The 18,482-nt window shown below is 43.2% G+C and overlaps 1 protein-coding gene across 1 annotated transcript; it reads left to right on the top strand.

Annotated features, from left to right (window-relative positions):
- Positions 1-98: 98 nt before the first annotated feature.
- Positions 99-16,817, top strand: LAMP3 (lysosomal associated membrane protein 3). Its single transcript, XM_080604605.1, has 7 exons — positions 99-766; positions 1,259-1,473; positions 5,023-5,774; positions 7,102-7,224; positions 10,401-10,458; positions 10,765-10,932; positions 13,036-16,817. The coding sequence occupies exons 2-7, from the start codon at positions 1,428-1,430 to the stop codon at positions 13,173-13,175; spliced, it is 1,287 nt and encodes a 428-aa protein (XP_080460731.1). The 5' UTR covers positions 99-766; positions 1,259-1,427; the 3' UTR covers positions 13,176-16,817.
- The last annotated feature ends 1,665 nt before the right edge of the window (positions 16,818-18,482 follow it).

Here is an 18,482-nt window from a genome sequence, read left to right as displayed (position 1 = left end):
ACCACCCATCCATCCAATATAACGTTATTAGTGCAACATACATGTGTCACAAAAAGCACAAAGTGTTGTTTTAATTTTCCCTTGCCCCTCTCCCCTAGCCATGTTCCTGAATCTCTGGGAGTCTTAGGAAAGTGCAAAGGTTCACCAAGACAGGTGAGAGTTGTACACGCTCATGCTGCAGTCATAAGGTGAGGAAGCTGTAGGATAGCTGTACTGTAGTTACCCCAGGATGTCTGCTACCAGTGGGTTATTGAGGAGGGCTAATTGATAAAAGTGCATGTTGTGGATCATGTAGAAGGGCAAGGAGGTAAAAATGAGAATGCAGAAACACACTGCAAATATAGAGAGCAAAATAAATTGGAATTGATTTTAATCAGCATCCAGATTTGTAGGGGCAAACTTCACCTCACCTGAGTTTTCAAGTTATTGGCCCTGTCACGTTACTGCATTTTAATATTGATGCGAGAAAAAAAAAAAAAAAAAAAAGAATCAGGACCATGCCAGATCCCAGACCCTTTCTCCTGTTCCATGAGCTTATTATCCCTTTTCTACAGCCATTAAGCTTTTTCTGGGGTGTGTGTGGCTTTGCTTCCCCCACACCAAGCAGGCCGCATGGTAAGGGTGCAGGGCTGGAATCCGGCTGCACACACGGGCAGGTGTAATGCTCTGCTGCAGATCTCTGGCGTGTGGCTCCGCACGCCGGGACCTGCCCCTGCGGCTCCTGTCCCGGCTTGGCATGGCTCACAGAGGACAGCATGGGACATAGGTGAGTCACTGCGTTCTGCTGGGGAGTGGGGTTGGACACAACGCTAGCGGTGAGCCAGCTCGGGGATCCACCCTGACCCTGCTCAGTCCTTGGGCAGCAAAGTCTGCCGACAGTCCCCAGCTAGGACCAGAGCCCTTCTGGGACTTTGCTCAGCCCTGTCTGTCTCTGAGCAGGCTCTCTGAGTCGGCAGCCAGAGATCACAGCTCTCCCTTCTGTGCCTTAACCTCAGAGAAGGAGTTAAGCCCTAAAGAAACTACTTCGTTAAAGAATATGGGGGAAAGTACAGGTTTACTGGTCTTAACCCTCCACTGGGGCACAGCCGCTGTCTGCTCCAGGTTATCCAAACTGGAGAGAGGAGCACGAAGCTGTGTGTGGCCCAGCAGAGCCCCAGGACTCAGTTGCAGTGAGAGCATGTCCTCCCCTGTGCTAACCCAGCAGTCCTTTCTGTTTTCACTTTCTTTTCTAAACATCATTTATTTCCTTCTGCATTAGCCTACAGATGCGCAGCATCGCTCTCGCCCTCCCTCCCCACCTCCTTTCCACCCACGTGACTGAGCACTCTGCATCAAGTGAAACTTCGCAGCCCACAGGAAACCTCGATTCCTTTCGACCTGCTCCACGGTGAGAAGCAGCATTTCTTGGGCTTGCAGCTGTGCTGACCATGGGAAGAAGCGTGCCGCAGCTCATCTTGCTCGCCTTTGCCTGTGGTAAGTCACATCTACCAGCATTTCTCTCCGAAAAAGAGACACAGTATGCTGCTTTTATTTCTTTGCACTTAACGGACTGAAAACTTGAGGGAATCTTGTTCATAACAGTAAGGGAGCTTTCAATAAAGTCCCACTGGTAGGAAATAACTATACCTATATTTAATTGCAGCTGGTGTAGGCTTAGTCTGATGTTTTCCCTTATAAATTGCCTTGTATTCTTTGGTGACATAAGCTCTGTGACAGAGTCAGCTCAAAATAGTATCAGAAGTAGGCTTTTTAAATTTTCTTAATTAAATATGATTCCCAGGCCAGCAGAACTGACTGAAGGTCTTGAGTGAAACAAGCAAAAGAAAAACTAAAGAAACGTTGCCCGAGTCGTTATTTGTCTGCACCGCGAGGTGCAGAGTGTGAGCAGGAAAGCAAGAGCGAGGCAGAGGGTTCGGGGAAGGCTGAGGCAGGCTGGGGCTTATCTGCCAACAAACCACATCAAAGTCACCGGTCAGTCCTGCTCTGTGAAAATCTGTGGAGCCAGCCTGGTGAAGGATGTGTCCCAGCATGTAAAGTCAGCCCTTAGCACCTGTAGCTGTACAAAATCTACTTGGTAAGGATGGATGAAGAGAGATTGAAACCGTAACAGGCAAACATTCTTTTTGCTCGCTGGTGGGGCACTGGGTTTCTGCGGTGTGTTTTGCTGTCAGTGTGCTGGGATCACACCAGTAACACCCCCTGTCCCCCTCCCAGTTCTGCTGTGGCAGCGTAGAGAGCAGGGGAGCAGCACAGGGTCTCGACCACAAACAGCTCCAACCGTGTTTGCTCTGCTTTCTCACACCCGCTTTATAGCCACAGTCTGCTGTAGTAGCCCCAAAATCTATACAAGAAAGGAGAGCAAGATCAGGCTCAGGGAAATAACTCAGTGGTCAGCAAAGATGTCTTTGGCCAGGAAGAACTTTTTCCTTGGCTGCTCTTCATCCATTTTTGATTGTGCCTTTACTAGTTTGTTGTGATCTTTTGTTAATGCCCCAAAGTCGGGTCTTTCTGCACAGGTAGGAAATTAAACACAATCAGAATTTAAAAGAGGAAGATCTGACGGGTTGGAGGTTTAAGAAACCTCTCCTGTCTTTGAAGAAAACTCTATCGGAGAGTACTGAAACCTCTCAGAAAATCTTGGTACTTTTCCAGTTCCTCAACAGCTTGAACCAAAGAGCCTTTCCCCTGACTGTAGGAGCTGGGTCAGGTTTTTTTGTCCGTAACTATTACAAAATCTGCCAGCCAAATACAAACATTTCTTCCGGGCAGCGTAAAGCAGAACAAACCTGCTGGGCTGCTGAGCAGTGGGAGTGTGTGGTTAGCAAGAAGGAGAAAAAAATCCCCAGCAAGAGGTTCTCCCACCCACCCCATTACAGAATGTCAGGCTGAGACATTTTGCTACCAGGTCATGGCACTGAGCACTCCTCTTCCTCTGTGGTGCCTGGAAGCAGAGCTGTTGTGTGCTTTTTCTAGCATTGACTCTCACCCCTGAAACCTCCCCTGTCACCATGACTTGAAAACAGGAGCTTCCAGGCCCAGATTAGGAACAAAGGAAAAAAGAAATGGAAACTAACAGCAGGATTCAGGGCTTCGTTGTTGCTCTGTGGCCACTTTTGACGGCCAGGACCACTAGGTGCAGAGAGCGATCCTTACCCACCCCTGGGAGGGCTTGCTGAGATGTAGCCCATGTGGCCAAATGCCTTTTGAGAAGATGACTCAAGCCAACGGGCAGCATGGCTGTGGCCCAGCAGAGGCTCCAAAATGCTGGGCAGAGCTGTAGGAGGAGACATCTGGTATGTTACCTGGTGAGAAACAAGCCACAGGCTACTCCAAAGGCACTTTGGAGTTTACCCCACAGTGACCCCATGGGGTTGAACGTTTTTCTGATGAAAAATAGTTAGGTTGAAATGACCTTTAGGGGGAAAAAATGAAGTTTCCTTTAAAAACTATGGGCAGCATCCAAGCATTAGGGAAATAATGTTTCTCTATGTCTATATGATACTGTGTCATCTGGTCACTAACCAAAACAGATCGGTTAGGTAAAAACTGAGAAGTACTGACTATTTAAGGCATTGAAATTTAAATACGGGTTGTTTCATGAACTTAAAGGGGGAAAAAAGAGTGAAAATTGCAGCAACTTCTTTTTTTATCTCTATTGTGCTCGTTCAGATTGAACTACCTGTACCTGGTACACAGCAACTGCTCTGGTTTTCCGCTGGCCCTATCGATGTGAGCATACAGAGAAGGAGAGAAGTTATCTGCTTTCCAGCTTTGCCATCAGATGTTGTAAAGTCTAGGGGAAAGTGAGGAAATGAACTAAAGTATGATTATTAATTATGGCATTTTTAGGTCCCTTCTGATAAAATTCAGTATCTGAGGGATCTGTCCTGCCAAGTTTTTTGTGCCTTTTCAACTCTATCAAGTTGTAGTATGGGAATTTATCTATGTCCTCCATCTAATTTAGGCAGTAAGGCATTTAACTAGCACATCAAGGAATACATTTATGCCCACGATTTGTGACTTTTGGCTTGATCTTGTCTTTTCAGTGTCTTGGTGCATATTCACAATCAAAGACTCAAACAGAAGAGCTGTGACCTTTATTTATTCTTACAATGTACATTTCCACCTTGTCTTCACTTTGTTAATTTTATTTAGGAAACAGATATTTTCTCTACAGTTCTGCAAGGGATACGTTTCTGCAAATGTTGTAAGATGCAAGCGTAATTTTGCTGCTGTGACTATTTTTAGCTGTGGTCCAAAAAGCCCCTGAATGTTATACCTTGAAATTTGTTTTTCGTTGTTGAAAGACCATCACTAAGAGGGCTCATCTTCCCCATTTGGAATATCCCCTTGGGTATCTCCCATGAAGAACTTGGGGGTTCAGGCTGACATAGCTACAACAACACCATAAATACATTTTTGGAATTTCCCTGTCTCCCAGACTGGTTTCCCAGACTGTTCTGAATCATTATAACCATTATGCTTCCTCTCTTCCTTCAAATACAAAAAAAAATTCCTTTTCTCCATGCTTTGTTTGTAAGTAACCAACCATCCCTTCACTTGTTCCACCCAGATTTCCTTTTATCAGTACAGGCTGTTAAAACAACACCCATAAGCCATAAAACTTCTTTAGACCCTGATAATTTGCTCCTAGCAAATCTTGCTGTATTACTGTTTGTGAGGGAATTAATGTGCTGTGTGGGGATTGTGCAAAATCTACTCACACTTCCAGCATCCTCTGGCTTCTTCAGCAGCAAAAGGAGCATGTGGGGAGCCAGGAACCAATGTGCTGCCACTGCAACAGTTATATTCAGAGGTGTGAAGACTGGGAGAGTGGTGAGAAATTATGGGTTGTCCACCAGCATGTCTGCTTGTACTCTCCTATCATGGCGGGAGCCAAAGAAAGAACAAAATCATATCACCCATTTGATGATAACAAAGTCAGTGCAGTTATGTTGCAGGTATCAACAAGACTGTTAAATGCAAATGTTTTAGACTACTCAATTTTTTGCTTTTTTGCAGCATTTTCTTCCTGCTGTGCTGAAGTGGCACTGGTTGCCAAGCAGTCTCCACAAACCACATCCTTCCACCATACAGTTACTTCTGCTCAGCCACTTTCCCTTTATCACTCTTCGCCCCATCGAGGCACCACGGTTCAATCTAACAGCACAGACTCCATGAGCCATACAACAACTGCGCAGAGAACAGGCCAGCATCAGGTAACAACAGCACCAGCCCTCTATGTGACAGCCCAGGCAGGAGCAGCCACCAGAAGAGCAGCTGGCCAGACATCTCCCATGGTACTAACCACAACAGCAGCAAACGCAACTGCAGCTGGCCAGGCTACAACCCAAGCAATGGAAACAATTACACGGGCTGTGAAGAACACAACCGTATACTCCGTGGCGCCAGCCAAACAAACCACAACACACGCAAGCACAGCTACGAACACAACCATGAAGAATACAACATCAGAGAAACAAATGACAACCACTACCAGAACTGCTACAGCCAAGAAAATTATAAATCCCACCACAACATCAACAAATCAAACAACAACTCCTAAAAGTCCAACAGCCACAGCCATGACCAACATGACCACCGTTCATCCGCGGACTCAAACAACCATCTCATCTAGTACAGTGACGGTGAGACCCACTCTTGCACCACAGCCTTCTCCCATCCCCACTGGCACATACACCCTATCCAGTGGGAACAAGACCTGCATCAAAGCAGCGATGGGTTTGCAACTGATGGTTCAAAACAAACAGAAGGTGAGGTGAAAGCACTACAGGGCTCAGCCTTGTAATTTCTGTTTCTTCATTTGCTGGAATTTATTCTACTCCTTGCAAAGCAATTTGCAGAATTAGGTTGTATGATAAAAAAGTGGTTTGCTACCAGACTAAGGCCTTTTCTGTGCCCCAGCAGTTCAGCTGCTCTACTTTGGCTTGTATAATGATTTCTTTGGGATGTATGGGTGCCTTTTTATTTCAGTGATGCATCTGTGGTAGCGATACTTGGGAGGGCAGAACAGGCTCCAGTGTTCTTTCTATTTTCCAGAATAGGAGACTAGTTAAAAACTGAATTAACTTCAGTGTAGGGCTTGAAACTGCAAGTTGCAATGAAAGCAAGAAATTTGCAACTCACAGACTTGGATTCAGAGACAGGTTGTCTTGATGCTGGCATGTGGAGTTCTTAGGAGCACGGAAACTGCCAGGCTGGATCAGAGCATGGACCTGGGTAGCTGCCACCTTCTCTCGGTGGTGACCCATGGTGGATAATTCAGCAAAAGATGTAAGAAAACTTGAAATGGTGGTTGTAGCCCTCGCTGTTAAAGTTCTGTAGCCTCCATTAATATAGTATGTGGGGTTACATCGTCAGGCTCTGGAGTTCATACTTCTTGAGACATCCCCATTGCAAATCCAAATATTTTTGCCTGAAATCAGAACATTTCTAACATGGGATGAGTATCTAATATAGATGAAAGTATTTTTCACCCCTTGTCTGGCTTGAAGCCAGACAGGGAGTGTTATTCCTGACTTCACCAGACCACAGTGAGATTTTTATTGCAAAAGTTAGGCGTGTTTGAGACCAAGGGAACTGAGGAGTGTATTAAGGGCCTCAGAGGTCTCCTTTCAGACCACAGCATGGGTTCGCAGAAGTTAGAGATGAACTGTGAGGAGGCGATACAGGGTGACAGAGGAACAGCCCATGCAAAAGCCAATCTAACCACTGCCTGCCTCTGTCTTGAACTTTCTTCTGCCCTCAGGCACAAGTTCCCACTGCTCCCTCTCTTTAAACTATTGCTGGCGCTCATCTAACCCTGTTCTAACTCATTTCAGTTCACTAAATGAGCAGAAAGCTCTTCTTTTCTGCCAGTTTAATGCATTGGAACAGCTCGGTGCTAGGGCTGGTTTACAAGCAGGGAAGGACCCTGGCAGCCAGCAATTAGGCTGTGCTGGAGCCACCAGCCATTGTCCTGTTCATCCAGACACACAGAGCTTGTCTGGAAAAAAATATATTTATAAATCTCTGTGTGTTTCATACTCAATTTTCCCCTCCTCTCCTTAAGCAGCCTCAGAATGTCTCTTCTCTCCACAGGAGCGGATGGAGTACATGACTGTCAACCCCAACGCGACGCAGATATCTGGAAGCTGTGGGACAGTGCAGTCCGTGCTGAACATCACCTTCAGCGGAGGGTTTATAAACTTTGTCTTTGTAAAGGTAATTCTTGCATTTGGTGGGAAGGAGAGTTTAGGTTTGAGGAGCTGGAACCCAGGCTGCCTCTGATCCTCTCCCAGCCACCGCAGTGACACAGTGTGTGCTGCAGGAAAAGGCATTTCATCTACCTCAGTGCTAGTTTTCCACGTGTGTAAGGCATTATTATTCCTGTCCTTCCCAGGGGGCTAGAATCATAGAACCATGATTAATTCAGGCTGGGAGATACCTGAGGTCACCTGGTCCAACCCCCAGCTCAGAGCAAGGCTACCTTCAATGTTACATCAGGCCTTGCTTGTTTGAACTCTGAATTTTGAAAGGTTCTTGTGTGTAATAAAGAGTAAGTACAGCGCCCTGAGATCCTTTGGTATAGAGTGCTAAAGAATGGTCTTACAGCTAGCAATCTAGCAATACAAAGTCTAGATTAGCCCTAAGCAAAATATTCCTCTCATATTTACAGAGGTAAAAATCTAGCTGGGGGGAAGGCCAGGTCTGCTGCTTGCATTAGATGGGGACAGAGAGAATGGGTTTGGGACTGGAGCCCCAGGAAGCCTGCACAGGAACAAGGTGTGTGTGCTGAGAGCTCTGACTCCTGCTGTCAAGTTGTTCTTACAAAACGGTGTCTCAGGGGCAACCTGAATGCATGCGGAGTTAGTCATTTGCTTCCCATAAATACTGCCCAGCCAAAAGCTGGCTGTGGTTGTTAAATCCAGAGGGCAACCTGTGCGGGTGTACGTGCCCAGGAGCCACAGCCTGCCCACAGCCAAGGGGGCCTAATTTCTTCTAATTTCTGCGTGAAAAATTCCAAACAACTGGACTACAACAACAAAATTGTAGATAAGTGCCCTTAAAATGCACCGTACCAGGGAGACTTATATAAATATGCAAGGAGCCTTGGGCAAGAGAGAATGTATAAAGACACTAATGGACAGGCAGATACGGGCAGGGAGGAATACAAGGGTTGGAGCCCAGTGAACACTCTTGGAGTGCAACCCGCAGTAAGGCCGTGTCCTGGAGCTCCATAGAGCTGCACTTGGCCGTTACTGCTGACCTGTGCCTTTCAATTAATCAGGCTAAAATGTCAATCTTACGGCCTAGTCCCAAGCTCAAATTAGTGACAATTAAGGAAAGTACAAATGGTTAATCAGTCACCATCTTCAGTTCAACTGGGAGCCAGCAGGTCCTTGGAAATTTGGTAAATTTCCATGGAAAGTCCAAGAGGCACCAGCAAATTTATATCACACTTGAGTACTTGGTCATTAATGCTTGAGCAGAGAAAAGGATTTGATCGATAATGGTCTTGATTTTAGTTTATGGCAGGAAGATTTCTAGAAGCTGCAGAGGAAAAGTGAGATGAAAAATCAAGGAGCTCTTTTAAAATAAGCGATCAGTTCAGACCATGAGTGCTTGGTTTAAATGTATGCTTTCTGCAACAAGGGTGGCATTTTCTGTGTTATGAGGATCCTTAGAAAAAGTCTGGTGATTCAAGTACCCATAAAAATACCAGCTCATAGCAGTGCTAAGTAGAGTGACGTGAACCTTTGGGAACTACTTGACCTCTCTTGTCCTGAAAAAGGTCCTGAACTGGCACAGCATCAGGCAATCCACCCAAGATAAGCCTCAAGAGAGTGCCAGGGCTCGGCTTAGCTTTCTTTGAAATGTGAGGCAATAAGAAATATTTTTGCTGCTGTCTCTGATGTGTTTGGTCCCCACAGCCTCTCCAGCTGCTACAGTGCTGGCTTTGAACCAGGGGTGCTCCAGAGGAGGCACTTCTGGTTTTCAAGGGTGACAGAGGAGCTGGGTTGTGGCCACGGTGTGGCTGTGGGGAGGTGAGGAGCTGGCTCAGTACTCACCGTTCCCGGGTGCCTTTTGCAAAGAACTCGCCAAAAGGAAATTTTGCAACTAACCCCCAGTACGTGAAGTAGGAGCAGGTGTTTACCCCAAGCAAAGTCATTAGCTGTGTCCAAACACAGCTGCCAAAAAAAATGTGTTATTTGACCTCTGTATTTCTTTAAGCAGGAACAATGCTAAGAGCCGCTTTCTTTCTTAAACTTCTTTCACAGTCCATCCCACCAGTTTTAAAACTGCATGACATTAAAAGTGGGTGCCCAGGAGACATTCGTGTCTGCTGTCATTTCACAACCAGCTGCACTCACCAGTCCCTGTGTGTTCACACCTGGAATTAAAGCCAGTAATGGGGCTGCTGCATAAATACTCCCGCACAGCTAGCAGGTAGAAGCCCCTGAGGCCAGCTCTCATGTTGTGACAGTCCTGGGGAGGACAGTGTTCAGGTTGCACCAAGGTTTTAGAGCATACACAGGCAGGACCCTCAGAGGAAATTTTGCTCTGCGCTGTAGTACCAGGTGCCTTCCATGCCAGCAGTCTGTAGGCATATGGAGTTAAGCCAGCCAGCACCAACAGTGTCAACAGGGTTGAAATAGCAGTTATTTCTTCCCTGTAGACACATCCAGGTTGCTGATTCCTCATTTGTAGTGACTGCTGTTGGCAGACAAAATAGAAAATGAGAGGTGCTAGCGTGTAGAGATGAGCTCCTGGCTCTCTGCTTGTTGCTGACCTCTCCCAGAGCAAAACATCAATGAACACCAAAGCACGGCTGCTTTCTGCAGTTTATTCACACAGAGGACATCTGTGCATAAAGTGCACTGCAGTGCGGGGAGTCCTAGGTACTTTTAAATGTATCAGCTTAGGTCATGCAAGCAGTCAGCCTGCAGGTCAGCTTGCAATTCAGTGCAGGATTACCCATGCAGGCATTGTAGGAACTTTACATGAAAGCAAAACAGGTTGCTAAAACTAAACTGGTCTTATGACATGCCTTGTGCAATGTATAACATTTGCTTAACTCCCTCCTACTTTGGGTTACCACAAGTATCACACTAATGTCTAGCTTGAGCAGTGTGTGCAAAAGCACATCTGCACGGTCCTGTTTCACCGAACTGAGCAGAACTGGTGATGTATCTGAGATCCCTGCATTACACCAGCTTACCTAGTTAGGATTTGGAAAAGAAAAAGCAATACATCCAAGCAAGTTGGATGGGTCTCGAACGTGATGCTTTAAAAAGTGTTTCTTTGGGATTTTCTGTGTGGGCCTACTTCGCTATTGTGATTGTTTTGTTCACTAATATAGGGATGGAGTAGGAATAATGATACATCTTCTTTTTCAGAAAGCTCCCATATACTATGTCAGTGCAATTGAGGCTGGATTACAGTTACCTTCTGAAGGTCAGTGATTTTATGCTTAAAGTTCACTGTGTTAATTTCCTATCAAACTATTCTGTGTGTGGGATAGGCTTTCATATCTTTAAAACACTGAATTTTGCAAATTATGCATTTATTAGGCTTTCAATGTGTCATTCACCTAAATATTGTCATGAAAATGGAAGAGAAGTGACCAGGCTGCAGTTTCATCAGAATTTTAAAATTTTCCTTTTGTCCTCAAAAACTTTCCATTTCCTTTCACTAGGAGGCTGTTTTAGCAGTGTTACTGTGCATGCCCATTTGTCACTGTCTCCTCTTTATGGCCTCCAGGTGTACTGTACTACATAGCCATACGTGAGGAGCATTTTACAGCAAAGCTGGGGAATTCCTTTAAGTGTGCCAGCAAGCAAACCTTTGGCTTGGAGAAGACCTTCCAGCTACTCATCATTAATATGCAGCTGCAGGCCTTTGATATTGTCGGTAATCAGTTCGGAAAAGGTAAGTAATCTGCAGACCTTTTCCACCTTCTGAGATCTAATTGTCAGCACTCTGATAGCCTGAGGTATCTCCTTCTGCTAGATTTTAACCATATAAACCACTTCCCAAATACTGTAACCTGACTAACCTGTCTTACCCTTTTCCCAGTCATTTTCAACATGGTGCTAATACTTCGGGAAGACAGAAGAGTATCTTTCCCTCCTGCATTAAATAACTTCTGTTTCCCATTTTCATTAAAAATGTTCAACTCTACAGCCACCATTTTATTCCTCTCAATCCATTTTCTTCTAGAGCAAGCGGAGGTGTGCTCACCACCATTGCACTGGCTTCTTCCAGCCCCTGATACGCAATACAGTTCAGTTCAAGGTCACTGCTCTCAATATAGCCAGATCTTAGCTGTTTTGAAAAGTTCTTGACACCCATGACATCCCACAGCTGCAGCAGTGAAACTTCCAACTAATAAGGGATATTTGTTAATGCAGGATGATACTCTCAGAGCAGCTGTGTCTAGACATGATGAAATGTGCTCCAGAGGAGGAGCATGGTTGGCATGCTCCCTAGTTCCAGAATTAAATCTGATGGTTATTTCTGCAATTTGTCTGTTTTGCAGAAAGGCAAATGTAGCTTATTACTACTCACTGGGAAGACAGAGACAGACCAGTGCTGATTCCTCTAGTCCCTGGATTGCCTATTCTGGCACAATATATTGGGGCTAGTCACAGATTCTTCCCTACACCCACACCTATGTTTCCTTCCACAGGGAAGTGGGTTGTTGCCATCCGTGTTTCTTGTCAGGATGCAGCCAGGACCTGGCTGGGTGTGGGGTTCAGGGCTGATGGGTGACCTTGGAAATTCCCATGTTTCACAGTATGGGCGCTCTGTTTACTGCCTTACTTCTTATGAGGTGCATGAAAGATTCTACACAGAACAGAGGTGGTCTCAGTGGTACCCTGAAATCTCTTTCAAATAGCACATCTTTATGTTCCTGTGACTTCCTCTCAGGGTATTTTCCATACAAGAATTCAGGTGGACAGATAGGCCTATCAGCAATCCAGCCCTTTACATGCACTAATAAAACATTCCCTTCTTCTGCCATCTGACTTCCTTCATGCCTACAAAATATTGCCCCTGTATTCTTCTTAATTTAGATCTCTCTTTTGACTCCGTTTGGCTCTGTCTGACTCATTCTCTTGTTCAAAATTTTGGCTGCTTTTCTTATTCTAGAAGGAATATAATGGGAAACTGCACCTGGAACTTTTTTAAGATACGGAAGGGTTTTTTTTACAAACTTCCTTTAAGTTCTTAAAACCCACACTGAGAATTCAATCTGTGCTCTCATTCTCATGAAGATTTTTTCACAGGATAAAACTGAACTGGGACAACTCATACAAGTCAAAGTCCCATCTGGTCCTCATATTCATGTTTGAATTTTTACGATGTATGAAATCAGATATGGCTTTTGGTATGGCCTCACTTCTGGCAGAGGCAGCTTAGAAAGGGTCTCTCTCTTCAAGGTCAGGCTAACCTCTGTTAGCCAATACCATACACAAAATTAAACTACTTTTGCTCTTAATCAAAGGGCTGAGAAAGCAGGTACCATCTCTGAAAGAATTCTCCAGTGGCTGTGAAATAGTTATGACAGTGTTACATAAATCTGCTGTGTATGTACATTTTGAGATACCAAAATCCCCAGCGAAGGAAGGGTTCTGTAAAGTAAGCACATCACCAGCCTCCTGCCTGTAGGTTTCTTGAGACCTGTAGTTTCACTTCTGTTGGTCTGGATTTGCTTATCATTTAAAGAGGAAGAAAGCACTGATGATCACTGGTTTCAAGATGCTTACATTTTTGTAAAGACTGCGGCAGTGTTACATCTATAACTTGGTCTGAGTCTGAAAAACTCTAAGTGTCTTCTGAACTGCATTTCAGTAGATCAGAAAGAATTCCTAGAGTTCATAGACCAAGGTTTTCCTCAAAGTAAAGTGAGTAAAGTTTTTGAGAACTTTTGAGAAAAGCTTGTATTCACAAATTTCTGGAATGTGGATGCATAGTCTAGAAGCATGGTGTTCTGCTCCAACACGTTCTTTGATCTCCTTTTACTTTCAGAAGAAGAATGTTTTCGTGATAAAAACAGGAAGGCAGTTCCTGTCGCTGTGGGCTTGAGCATACTGGGACTGTTGGTCATCGTGTTCATCACATTCCTGATTTCCAGAAAAAAGCCATATAGAGGATACGAACGTATATGAGATGCCTTTGTACTTCCAAATGCGTATGGCAAGTAGAGAAGTCCGAAGTTTTTGCTTCTACCTGGCAGTCTCGCTACCCTGGAGGCATATTTTTAAGTGAAATGACACCATGTGTTTAAAGCTAATGCATGTTTCTGGGAGTGATTTCATTAAGGTGGGAAGGAGAGGACTTATACCCTGTATTTTAGGCTATTCTTAGCATCTAATTTAGATGTAGTCCAGATGACCAAAGTTGAAAGAATAAATTCCTTATATTATCGACAAAGGAGGAATTCAGACCACCTAAGTCAGATGATCAAAAATAGTTTAAAGCAGACAGTATCACTATCCCCAAAATCAATTAGATTTTTCTTAAAAATAAAATAAAAAGTTAGCAAGAACCTATTTCTTAAAGATGGCATTCAGATTTCTTAGAAGAGATGAGTCCAGTAGTACAACATTCCAGTGAGCAGAGCAGAAGTCCACAGCTACAGACAACCCTGTTAAATCAGAGCTCAGTGCTAGCCTTGTGGGAATATTGTGTTTGCTGAAAGCTCAGGGCAAGTGTAAGTATGACTTCCATTGATAAACAGGTTCCCACTAGTCCTTTAAAATACAAGGGTTACAATTAGTAACTTCTTGTTGCTTCCTACTAAGTCTTTCAGAGGGACACAGTGATAATACATTACCCTTACACTGAAGGCAGTATTTTTAGATTTTTTTCCTAGCTGCAGGTGACTCTGCATGCAGATATGATGACTCAAATAGGGTCTCTCTTGATGTGGGAACATACCATTGCCACTGAAAATGCTGGGGATTAAGTAGCCAGCACTGTGGGAGACCTGCACAAGGTCCTTGAGCAAACAGAAATCCACCGAAGCTCTCTGTTTAAGGCTTCCATGGGAACTAAAAGCCTGCACAGGCTTTGAGCAAACATTCTGCCCAAGAGTGAATGCTACCCAATGCACTTACAGCTGAGCAGCCAGATTTTCACATGGAAATAGTTTGGAATTGCTTTAAAGCACATTATTTGTAACACTCTGTAGTCTGTTTCCTGCTAAGCAAATGATGAAGGTTTGTAAGCAGTAATTGCTTATGAGAGTAATTAAGTTCCGCTAGTGTTCTCTGTTGTCACACAAGATTTACAAAGCTAAACGTATGCACATAAACACACGTGTACACACACATACCACATACAAATCTCCTTAGTTCAGCAAACTACATGAAAATGATAAGAAATTATATATAAAAACATTTATAAAAGAGAAAATAATATTCTGTAAGAGCTCATTTCCTCCTTAGGGGTTAGGGCAATGGCTTAAATGTTACTAGTACAAGTTTTGCCTTGAAAAGGACTTTGAAATGGCACCCATTAAACAAAAAAAAGACTGAAGTTATCAGTAAAAATTCCTTGTTTGTTGTTAGTTTAATTTGGAAATAAACAACATAGAAATTCTGGAAGATATTTGGATTTCCATTAAGCAATGGCCCAAATCCTGAGCAGCTATGAATGGCAGTGCATTTTCATGGGGTAAAACTGATGTCAGTACCTTGTGAGTGTAATTTGCCCTAAGTATTTTTAAAAATAGTTTTGATTTTTTACTAGTATTTAACCATTGAGAGTTTACTTATTTAAATTGAGAAAGGAAAGAAATCCTTCCATTCCTTGAATTCCTGGAAGGTGCTGGACCACATCAAGCAGGAAACACGTCTCAGCGATCGCACCATTCCATAGTCACCGTAACAGGTAGCTATGGAATTAACAATCTGCAGAAATGTTCCCTTTGACTCTATATGAACCCATAAATAAGAAAGATGAAGGCAATTTTGAAGCACTTTTGCACTTGGAGAAGAATAAGGCAGAACTCAGAACCAGCTGTGAGCAAGGGAGGCAACTGACTACAATTAGAAGGTAAAGTAGCATCCAGCCACAATAATTTGAATGCTCCAGTATTTCAATGATTATTTTGTAAAAGGCTCCAGCAGTGTTGATATTACTTAGAAAACTTTAGCTTATTTTAGCTCTTCCTCTTTTTCCCCCTGTTAGGGGACACACAGCCCACTGACCTCAGTGTCTTTGTTCAGGCCCTGGGCTTAATAGGATCTTCCTAAATATCAGGGTGATCTTCCTGTTCATGGTTCCTCTCTCATGAAAATCAGTCAGTTAACAGGAGATCTGTGTGCTGGGAACAAGTTCCTGTCTCTAAGAACTGAAGGTCTGGAAAGATTTGGGGAATTTTGAGACTGCTGCTTGTTTCTTTTGAACAAAGTGAAATGTCAAGTTTTGTTCATCTGATGAAGAAGTGAAGCTGTGGGTTATTCCTGAGTTATTTGTTCCTAAGTAGAAGAGAACAGTTTCAATACTATTGAACTGTTGTTTAGAAAGCAGATTTTTTTAATATGGTATTAAAGTTTTTTGTGTGTTTGTTTTTGTTTTAAACAATGTAATTGTTGAGGTGTACAGCAACTAAAGGTAAATATATGTGGAAGTGCTTCCAGTTGAAAATGAGCCCCTGCGTGCAATACTGATGCTTGTGTCCTAAACTGTGACATGTGGACATTTTAACAAGCATTGCCTTAAAATCAGAGCTCCACACACAATCTGACCTGAAGCCGTTCTGACTGGTGGTCAACAGGCATCTTTCCAACTCAAAACTAAGTCCTGTTTCACATGTTCTTTGGGGTTTTGGGTTGTCTGATCTGTATGGTTTGTTACTTCTGTTGATATGAATTTAGCATTTTCTTGTTATGTTCTGTACTGAAAAAGCTCTTTATGTTAATATGAAGTCTTTTAACATTTTCTAGTAAAATGAGACTAGAAAGATGTTCTTAATAGTTGGTAATTCTGTGTTTAATTTTGTGACATCCTCTGGCATATTTACCAGTGATGCAAAGTTAATGCTTTTTTCTCCCCATTTTTTTCTCACTTGCATGAATCAAACTGTTGGTATTGAACAATGCTTAGATTCATGTTTAACTGATCAATTTTTATGTTTTTTTATTGCTATTATTTGTTTGCTGTTTTTCTGAAGCTGCCTACAGTCCTTTCTGGGCTTGCCCTAAATGGCAAAGGTGAAGTGCCCGTGTTCTAAACCCATAAAACAATTGCAAGTTCCCATGACACGCTGCCAACATGCAGCCAGATGAGTCCGGTGGAGTTAGTGCTTTACAGCAGCAGAGGATCCATTGGACAAGTCCCAGCCTGCATGCTGTCACCTCCTTCCCCGAGCACAAAACACTCAGGCAGCCCGGTGCTCTGCTGCTCCTCTCACGCCAGGGCAGACTGCTCACGGTGGTCTCTCGCACACCCAAGTTAGATACAAGAGCATCCTGTAGGTATATGCTGTCACAGTTAGCCAAGCAGCCAAGGAGTTTATAAAGCAAAATTTAATTGCTTTCAGTCATTTGTTGCTCTCTGATGTACAAAAATATCGTCATCAAAAAAAAAAAAAAAGTCCAAATTAAAAACCAGCAGTTATTTCTTGTTGAACAGAGGAAGGGAGATGTAGATTAGCTTCCTGAGTGTATGAAGATGGTCTGGGTGATCGCTTCTCGCTTGCTATAACATGTGGTTGCTGAAAATTACTTTGTTATGAGACGTAAGATATGCTCATTATTTTTCTATTATTGGTATTTCTATAATAAAGACTATATTTAGTCCTTACAGTGTGAATTTCTGTGCAATTGTTTTCTTCTGAGTGCTGTTTCACCTAAGCTGTTTAAAATAAAATTACAGTCTAACAAACAGGCAGGGCCATATGGGCCTTGGACACAAGCCACATACACAGATTTGCTTATATCCTAGCCATGACTCTGACAATGATTTTTTCTGTGGTTTGGGCATCTCATCTGACATTTCTATGTGTCATCCATCAGCATTAAAAAAAATAAATAAAATTGAACATAGTATTAAGTTTTCTGTTAATCCCCCCACAACTTCCTGAGTTGCTTTTTTTGTATGTCTACTTCTCATTTTGGTTCCTATTGGTCCAATAAACACAGACCATAACTCACAGCAGATGTAATGGATGTTTTTTAATTTGTGTTTAAACTCTTTTCACAGATAATAATCTTAGGAACTGTTCTGAGAGTCTTCGGAAGAGAATGCATCCTTTCAGTGTTCAGTTATGGAAAACAGAGGAAATAAATAGCTCGGAAAATACCAGATATTAATTCCAGAATTCAACAGTTTCTATGCCGTTCAAAGGAATTCCCCAACGAATGTGACTTTGCTGTGATTTTGCTGTTCGTTACGTCAATAACACAACAGCCACCTTAAAATAGCAAAGCCATGACACAGCTGTGAGGGGTAAACTGCTCAGTAAAAGGGGGCACACAAAAGTTCTTCAGATTCATCTTCAAAGATTTTCCAGTGAAACTTGAAGCCAAGTTTAGCTAATAAGCACAGCCAGACCCCATTTTGGGTGCAGGTTCCTGTAACGTCTCATTGTCGGGAGGCTGCACAATGTAGCTGGGCTGACTCAGAAAGAGAGGGGTGGGCAGAGAGATTGGGAAGCAGGACACCTCCTTCACTCTGTGTGCAAGATAAGGCTCTGAAATGGCTGATTGAGTCTCACGTCATGTTCTTCATATCTAAAGAAGCTAAGGTAGTTAGATGAATTGCAGTAAAGCAGATGTGGTAAAGATGGGAGGAGAAAAACTTATCTTTACGCTGCTGACAGCTGATGCATGAGACTTATCTATTAGAGAAGTGCCAACAAGGGCAGCAGAAAGAAAGAAACTTCTCTCAGGGATAAAATGTCATAATAACGACTGCTGGTTATCTCAGAAATCTCTCTTTCTTGACAAGGATTAATGGCAGATGGAAGAATAATCAACCATTTTTCTTTTTAAGGCAAAAAATAAATCTGTAAGTCACGCCATGGACTGTTCTAGAAGCATAAAGCATTGGGATTCACTGAAGAAATGGCTTTGCATCACAGTGTCTAAGAGAGAAAAGAAGTATTTTTAAAAAAAAAAAAAAGCACCAATTTGAGGAAAATAGCAAGGGTGAGTGGAGAAAGATTTTTATGAAGTTAATCCTCACTAGTACATGGATGGCCAAAGGAAAAACTGAGCTTATCTCTCTGCCACTCATGATATGAAAGATCTGAAATAAGCTTGTATCTGCAGTGTCCTCCCTGGGGAGACCAGGGCAGGAGGGGCTGCGGAACCCCGACAAGGGTTATCTGGTGCATACATGAAATGCTCCTATATTTAGTGAGAGATGTGCAGGGATTAACATATGCTCATATCATGAAAATTAAGCCCATGCATACAGCAAAAGACATGCTTCAAGCTAAAAGTTAATATGTGAAGGGAGCTAAG

The sequence above is a fragment of the Anser brachyrhynchus genome (genome assembly GCF_964034855.1).
Source record: "Anser brachyrhynchus genome assembly, chromosome: 9".
In the NCBI taxonomy this organism is placed as follows: Eukaryota; Metazoa; Chordata; class Aves; order Anseriformes; family Anatidae; genus Anser; species Anser brachyrhynchus.
Note: the sequence above shows the minus strand (reverse complement) of the source record. Positions and strands in the feature narration are given on the sequence as shown.